At 36.3% G+C, this 9,036-nt stretch overlaps 1 protein-coding gene across 1 annotated transcript; it reads right to left on the bottom strand.

The window, feature by feature from the left end:
• Window positions 1-1,756: 1,756 nt before the first annotated feature.
• LOC119643880 lies at window positions 1,757-6,868 on the bottom strand (the record flags this gene model as incomplete). The annotated part of the gene is made up of 7 exons (XM_038043381.1): window positions 6,657-6,868; window positions 6,196-6,594; window positions 5,821-6,119; window positions 5,221-5,489; window positions 2,583-2,650; window positions 2,116-2,508; window positions 1,757-2,055 (listed from the first exon to the last, which is right to left on the bottom strand). Coding segments are annotated over exons 1-7 (1,939 nt in total), but the record flags the coding sequence as incomplete, so codon positions are not given.
• Window positions 6,869-9,036: the final 2,168 nt, after the last annotated feature.

Below are 9,036 nucleotides of genomic sequence, written 5' to 3'. Positions count from 1 at the left end.
TTTATATACATACACATGCCGAAGTGTCGTTTAGCGCAATGCTAAGATTAATGACGAGATTATTATTTGATACAAATTGCAAAGCTTGAAAAGAGGAGGTAGGGGAAAAATTCGAAGTTAGTGAGCGGACTTATCTTTACTAATCCGTTTATCTTTTAATCTGTATTATCTTTATTAATCTGTTAAGGTCGCGTTCTGATTGAATTTGAAAAGTGTACTCAAAGTTCAGGAACTTGCAATATTTAGGTAAACAACGCGAATTCCTTATGGGAGCACCTGCGAAATGATTTAAAAAAAAGCTAAAATATTTCTTTCGTAGTTTTAATAAATACTTGAAAATTGGTATCTTGATGGCAGTTAATAAGTGCAATGAACACCTCATGGGGACTCATGTCGGCCATACAAGAAAGAAATTTGTTGCACTGCCACAAATAAAGCGAGGGAAAAGTGGGCAAAGATTGAGACTACAGTGCGCCCAAAGTAGAGCATTCAACAGAATTTTTGGGCAAAGATAATACGAACAAACTGAACCCAAGTTAAGCCCGTATATTTCCACTCGTTAACTTTTTTTGTTTTGTAAAAGTCCAGCGAATCGCCAAGAAATGCCAAGTGTGCTATGTGTGCGCTGCTGTACTTTGTCCTTGTCTTTGCCTTATATCTTGTCGTGTCACAAGCAACGGAAGCATAAGCTTCGTTCCCCATAACTCCATAACTCGGTACACATAAGAAGATGCGACACACACACATCCATTCAGTAAAGAAAACTCCTATTCGATCTTGCATGGATGATATGAAAAATAAAGTATTTCCCCTCAAATGTTGTTTGAATATTTTCTTTCGATTTCAGTGTCGGATGGCAGAGAATTTCATTTCAGTGACCGTCAATGTAATTACAAATACATTCTTCACAATACAATTAATTTAAGGTTCGAGGACAACAGTCATCTTTGACTTGGCTGCGGCCACGTAAAATGTTCCATTTAGAGTCTACCTCTTTCAGGAAATTTTCTATGCTCTTTGGATCGTCCAAGACATCCTTATGTAAAATCAGTTTTTTTTTCTTAAGTAATCTCCACTTTCTCATACTCCGTACAATGTCATCACAGAAAGTTATAGTGGGCTTTGAGCAGTAGTTGGTAATGGTTTTACATTCTGAAAATAATTTAATAGATAGTTACAGTGTCAGAAAGAGCGTGAGCGAGAGTTAAATTATTTCTGGAAGTAATCTCTGAGGTAATCTCTTTCCCATTCTTTTTAAAACCTCCATGTATTGTTTTCGTGATGAAATGGTCTATTTATAGGGAATTTAGATGATATGTTACATTCTCAGATTTAATGAACCATGTATGTGACACCGGTATAAAAAATATTTATCACGACACGGAAGAGGTAGCGCTGACTTTTGGTTGCACAATAAGGATGTTTTCAAAGAATTTTTACCTCCCCTTACTTCTATAAATCTAATCACTTTTATTTGGCTGTAGTGGATGTAAACTTTTGATAATGGAAGGAGTCTTTTTTTTTTTATAAATATATCTTTAAGAGCAAAGATTACTTAATTTTCATTGAAAGGTGAATTATACCTGCCCGCGCCCACAATCCTACTCGGCGTTAGTCAGTTTAAGAACTGTATACGTAATTTCGGACACAAAATCATTGAAATGCGTTAAATCATACTGGGAGCGGACAAAAGTTTGGAAAGATTATTTAATAAAAGCATGAGAATCAATGATTTTTATTTCTTTAAATCGCTTACTTTTGCCACGCAACTTGGCCATTTTAGGATCTAAACGACTGGCAGTGTCGTACATACGTAAAATTTTGGCCATTTTACGATCCGCATCTCGTTCATTGTAAAAGTGTGTACACTCCGGCAAACATAAATTGTACATATTGGGACCATAAAACGGTAACAGAGTGGAGAATGCAGATTGCTTATGGCGAGCTACGGATTGACGAGCGCGAAGAGCATTGTGGCGATAGCTTTCACGAGCGCGATCAGTGCAATCTTTAAATGATATGCTACTTAGCAGTTCTTCGACTTTTGATAGTGTTCTACAAAAAGACAAAAACAAGGAAGATGAAGAACACATAATGCATGAACAGTTCACTTACGTTGTATTCTTCAACGAGTAAATGCCAGGTATGACGTGCGTACGTATTAAATGGTGTAATTTGAAGGCTACGCAATGCAACAATTCCATTCCGGCTGTATTTTCTAAACGAATCAAATTCATATGATCGTGTACATACTCACGGGACCACCATCCGCGAAATAAGGCCTGAATTTTTTGAGCGGCACGAAAATAATGATCTTCAGTACGTTGCTGCACTACACTTTCTAAATTTCTAAAATACAAGCGCTTAGAGTAGAAACGCCGCCATTCGGTTTGAATGATAATGGAAGCGCGTATCTGTTTATTTAAGTGATTACGTGTCATCCAACCGCGCGCAAAACGTTGTATGGTACGGGCTGCTTTGAAGTTCAGATAATCCTGTATTTCCTTCCTAAACCGGATAATATAGTTCATCAATAGTCGATCATTTCATGAATTTATGCGTTAAGTTGACATATACCATACCAAGGTGATCGTTTAACTTTTGGGCATTCGTCAAATTCTTCCGTGGAATGTTCAATCGCACTCGTGTCCTCGTGCAAAGAGGAAGAAAAAGTTATAAGTGACTTGGTCTTTTTATTTTTGGCCATTTTTAATAAATGCGTTTTTAAAACTATATTAAACAAACTTTTTTTACTATAAAAAAACGTATTAAAAAATACATTTATAAATAATATAAAATATTTAGAAACAAAATTTTCGAAATCGACGAATGAAGAATACTAGAAAAACATTGAAAACTTACGCATAGGTAAATTCTTTTCAATTTTCAAATAAACCTTCAAGTTTCTTCTTCTTCCTCTTTGCAAGTCAGCAAATCAACAACGGTTCAATGTGAACACGAAGTTCTTGGTTTGAACCTAAATAAAGTTGGCGGTTAGCTTGATTGTATGTATACACATGCATAAATATGTATATGTCATCACGTCCACCACTTAACCATAACTATTTTGCGGCAAGTGATCGCTTCTCAATTATTTTCTCATTTTACTTTCACGACTTTTGATGCAAGAAATTCTGGGATTTGATTTATTTTCAAAATGCTTCGAGAGAGTTTCGTGGCGCGAGATGCGATGGAGTACTCGCGTGTGTGTAGACTTGCAGGTGTTTTGTAAAAGGACTGAAATTTTGCGAAAGTAAAAGACTACGTAAAGGAGTAGATTCACTGTTTGGCTGTAAATATTTATATGCTCTGACTGCAAGTCTTAAAAAAGACATATTGCGGTGTTCAAAATGTCACAAAAGGCCGCGATCACGATGAGCACATGTGGACAATTTGCAGAGGGCAGAATGGCGAATAAAAGTGACAATGTTCGGACAAACAAATAGGAGACGGTGAGAAAAGGGGGTATGCATGACGACCTGTTCATTTTGTTAATTATGTTATGAATCTGTTAATAAGGCAAGTGATGTCTCGCTTGATGCTGCAATAGGTAAACCAAATTATATTAGATTTATTTGCGAAGATAAAGAGTGTAAGTGACGACCATGATCTTATGTCTGCCTCAAAAGTATGTGAAATTGACGCGACAAGGAATTTCTTTTCTGATTGAGTATTTGTTAAGCGAATATCTTCTAGCAATGCAAGACAGCCGAAAATACAGAGCTGCAAGGTTGATTTTACAAATAAGTTTCGATGTTAATATATTGGAAGTAGAGAGAGTTGCCTTAAACGTTAGATTTACCAATGACGACGAGTTAAAAATGCATCCATTTGGCACTAAGGTAATTCGAGTAACGGCCTTGCCTTTCTGCACAAGTAACTGTAGACTTTCTTACAGGAAAGATTGATTAGGATTTAAATTGAAATTTGTTGGGGGCGAAATTGGCGAGTAAACGAAACTTTTCGCATAGAAGCATAACGTTTGCCGCCTGTTCCAAGCTTAATGAATGAAGGACATTCAAGACGAAGACATTTCCATTGATTTCTGCATAATTTCTGTTTACCAGAATAATTCAGGAGGGGTGAGAAAATATGCTACAGTTTTTGCCTTATTACTCCGTGATATAGATTGATTGTCTATGAAGGGTTGGAACCTATGAAATACCACAGATGGATCTCAGGATGTTAACGAGTTCAAAACATCAGTTGGTGATTTTGTTAATGTGAGCAGCGGGATTTTAAATGTGAAAAAAGGCCTGAAAAGTCAGAGTTTTTAACGAACAACATGTTGAAACCATATGTATGTGCCTGAAATAACGTTTTGTTAGTTTTGAGGCTAAGTGGATCACGATATGCCTTTAAATCAACTTTGCATTTAAAACTGTTGATGATTGCATAAATCATTTCCAAAAAAAGTGAAAACACTATAGTTGGACGGAAACCACCATTAAACACCCTACTCCACTTCGATTATTGCAGTTATTCATATAACGACTTTTTAGAGTAAGGCTTTATATGGGTAGTGGTCAAAAATGTGGTTTGATTCGAGGCATTTTGAACATTGTTCATCCTATGGCGCTCTTATATAGAGAATGGTCGAAAAAGGTGTCCGATCCAAACGGTTTTCAATTGCATCCGTGCATTCACGGAGAAACGTCTTTCCACCAAATTGCGTCCTAATATATCAAAAACTGCGACCTCTAGGCAGGAAAAGAGGAAACGACGGACGGACAGACGTACGAACAAACAAGCCTAGATGAACAGTCATCCCAAAGCGACCTGCATTAAAATATCCTTCCTTTGTGTTACACACGTTCGCACAAACTTAATGTTCCCTTGCGCCACAAGTGGTGTACCTTACAAAAATATATACAATACCTCAATCCCCCTGTAGAATATAAAAACAATAACATAAACGATTGAGACTCACATCGTGGCATGATTTCCTACAAACTACGCGGCGTTTGTTTTATGCCATTGAAAGTTTTGCAATTAAACTTTTCATAAATTCTATTCCAACATTTTGAAAACATGAAGAGAATTTTTCCCCACATGCCAATCAGCTGACATGTATAGAAATCGCATTTATTTAATATTCTCCTCTTTTATTTTTTATTGCCTCTCAGCTTGGTGAATAATCTACAAAGAAAAAGTATTTTTCTAACCTACAAATAAAAAAAAAAAACCAAAAGGAAGAAGCAATAAACACTATTTTAGAACCGTAGGATAACTGCCGGCCAATTTGTTGCCTTCTTTGAGTTCTTTGACGAAAGCATCGCTGCAATGGCAATTGCCGTGTAAAATATTCCATTCCGACCGAACTTCTTTAAGGAAATTCACGACATTTTGCGGCGTCTCGAAAATACTCTTGTCCACGGCGGGATGCTTCTCCTTGATTATTTTCCATTTTTTCATGCTACGTATCAAGTCACCGCAGAAAGTAGTAGGTGGCGGCAAGTACATACGCCGACAACCGGCAGCTTTCGAGCCTGAAAAGAGTTAAGAGAAAAATCAGCTTAAGTGGATGTCTGCGAAGAACGGACGCCTTGACGCAACTTTGCTTTAGTAGACTTTTAACCCAAGTTACCTGCTCTAGCACTTCTATGATGGGATAGAATGTTTTAATAAAAAAATATGTATGAAATATTGCTATCCGCAAAAAAACCAGGCGTTGAGTAAAATTTATTTTCATTGTGACTGCATTCACGCAAAATATGGCAATTTGGGCTATTTCTATGCATGTCCTCACGATCAATGAACAGAATTTAGTTGGAAAATTTTAAGAATAGTAGTGAAAGTACATGTTGTTAAGTTGCTTACTTTTGACACGCGATTTAAAAATCTTAGGATCTTCACGACAGGCCTCTTCATACATGTGCAAAATTTTTGCCATTTTACGATCCGCATCTCGTTCGGAATACAATGCGACACACTTCGGTTCGCATAGATTGTAAATACTGGGTCCAGCGAAAGGTATTTGAGTGGTCGCAGCGGAATCGTTAAATCGAAGTTTGGCATATTGTGCGTTCATAGCAAGCTGGCTATTCACTTCGAAGGCACGATCACTGCATTGTTTAAATGTCATGCTGGCCAACAGTTCTTCAACTTTGGAGAGAGTCCTAAAAAAAGCGCACAAAAAATACAAAATATTGTTTACAATTTCTCTCCTCTCTTTAAGCAATCTTCCTTACTTGCCTTGTATTCTTTAACGAATAAACACCAGGTATGACGTAGGTGCGAATTAAATGATGCAACTTGAAAGCCACACAATGCAACAAATCCTCTCCGGCCCTAATTTGTAGACGTTTTAAACGAAAGTGATCATGTATATGCTCACGCGACCACCACCCACGAAATATTGCTTGAATCTTCTGGGCTGCGCAAAAATAATATTCCTCAACGCGTTGCTGTAAAATGTTCTCCAGTTTGCGAACATACAAGCGCTGGTAGTAGAACCGCCGCCATTCGGCCTGAATGATAATAGCAGCGCAAATTCGTTTGGCTAAGCGATTACGTAGTAACCAACCGCGCACGAATCGTTGCATTGAACGGGCTGCTTTGAATTCCAAATAATCCCGTATTGATGTTTGCGTTCTAGAGGAGATCGCTTAGATTAAATGTCAATGGTTTAGAACGTATTGAAAAGCTATATTTACCTGGTCATCACTTCGATATTTGAGCATTCATCACCATCATGCTCCCAATATTCACTGTGCGTATTTTTCAAGGGATCAATTTCCGTAGGTATCTTCGTACTTAGGAAATTTTCTTCTATAGAAGTTTTGAAAACTCCCCGAGCTCGTCTGGTGTCTGCGGCTGAACAGCAAAAAGGGTAAATGTTACTTAAGCGGACTCTTTGCTTATACATATTTCCCGAATAAAGAATGACGCGTTATTTCAAAAATTTTTCGCGTTAAGTTTTCAGCCTATCAAATATATATAAAATATTTTCACAAAAAAAAAATATATTGTGAGAATAAAGCTTTCAAACTAATCAAAATAATCAAGTATAAACAGAGCGTATAGAAAACGTTCTAAATTCATTTTTCGAATAACTATTTTCGAACAAAATAATACACTTTGTTTCCATGAAAAAGTTGACATCTCAAGAAGTAAGCGATGGCAATATAAGGTTTTTGTCGTTCTCTTTGAAACTTTTAGTGATACACTTTAGCGGAGAGGGCAAAGAAGCACCGATAATTCCATTCATCCGTCTTTCTCATCTTAATTCCCAGTACCGGTTGAGCTAAATATATGAAGAGCGGTGTATGAAAACCTTTAAAAAATCGGCCAAGTTAGCTTACGACCTGGACTTTTGGAAATTTCCAATCATTTCAAATTGGGAAAACACCTCCTTATTAATAATTGCTTTAAAACCAACAAACTGATCGTAATATATACGTTAAGAGCGAATTACGCCCAATTTCTTTCCTTTTGATTCTCTCAAAAAAATGTAATATCGAAATGTTTTTAATCCTAATCGTACCATACCACGATGTGACTATCAGTCACTTATGAGAATGATGGCAGCAATACTTAAAACGATGATGTTTTTATTAATAATTTTAATTTATAAACCAATTAAAAAACTTCAAAGTTCAAATGCGACTCAAAGACGAAACAAAAACATTCATTTCTCGGAATGTTACAATTAATTTATTGCATAATCAAATAACAACAAAAGGAAATTCAATAAAAATAAAAAAACACAATTAGTACAGAATGCGCGTTGCGCGGAAAAAAGCGATATATCTTCAATCTTGTTTAATAAACCTTCGGATCTTCCAATTTTCTCACTTCTGTCACATCCCGCTTTTTAAGTAGCAGAGTTAATGTCATTTTTTTATTGGCTTGGTAAATCCTTTGGGTTTTGTAGTGCATTATTCATGTGCACCCGCAGTAATAACGCCGCTAGGTATCATGAGCCCCATAAATCCCGTAGGCATTAGTTTAACATTGTCGGCGACCATAATAGACTTGATCTTATCGTCTCCAAAAATTTCTCAATTCGCACTTTTGTCAACAAAGCCTGACAGAAGAGCTGGAGGCATTGCCCGGCATAAAGCTTTACGCGACTGTTCTTGATTTCTTGCGAAATGGGCCAATCGTTCCGGGAATAATACCCGCGTTCCAAATCGGGTCGAAGTTAGCGATTAGTTGCCGTCGTCCACGTATATATGCATATAAGTTTGTTCTCGCGTGCACCACGTAAGCACATAAGTTCATTTGGTAGTTGCTTCGATTAAATACCAAGAGTGAGAGGCCGGTGTTCAGATCCTTCTTGACCTAGCCGCAGCTTCATTATACTCTGACTATCACCTATTGGGCACACTTTTGAAAATAAAAAAACTCATTGGTAAAATTTTTTGCACCTCTTATTATTTAAATAAAAATAAAACATTTGGAATACATATGTCTTCCGTCTAAGCCAAAAATTATAAAAAAAAATTCAATAGAAATTTCAAAAACATCACAAAGAAAATCGTTTCCCTAATGCACGTAATCGTAACTGAAAATCATCAAGAAATCTAATCCGGTCTTCAATTTCTATTACATGTGAAAGCCGCCTTAGAGCATAAGGCGGGGAAATTCCTTCAACTTTTATTTTTGTTATTGACAATATTAAAATTTTGTGTTAATCCTAAAAAAAGAAAAAGAAAAAAAATAAACATCAGAAAAGTCAAACACACAATTTTATGCTTCTAAGTGCGAACACATAAATAAACGAGTAAAAATTGATATCTACGCCTTCTTTTATGTATGCTGAAGCAAGAGTTGAAACGTTTACTGTTTTTATATGGAAATTCACTGTTTTCCATTTAGAAAATATTCATTATACACTTTCTCTCTTCATATTTAGCCAAAGCAATTTGCTATGTTAGGTGTTAAGTCAGAAAGCGAAAAAAATAAATAAATAAATAAATGAATGATAAATTTTTACGAGCTACCAATACTTGGCGCTGCTGCTGCTGCTGCTGCTCACTAGATTCTGCTTATATTGAATTACAATAAAATTTCCCCCTAATAAAAATTGAA

Source organism: Glossina fuscipes, unplaced genomic scaffold, assembly GCF_014805625.2.
Source record: "Glossina fuscipes isolate IAEA_lab_2018 unplaced genomic scaffold, Yale_Gfus_2 66803, whole genome shotgun sequence".
In the NCBI taxonomy this organism is placed as follows: domain Eukaryota; kingdom Metazoa; phylum Arthropoda; class Insecta; order Diptera; family Glossinidae; genus Glossina; species Glossina fuscipes.
The sequence above is the reverse complement of the archived record's forward strand: the minus strand, read 5'-3'. Positions and strand labels throughout refer to the sequence as shown.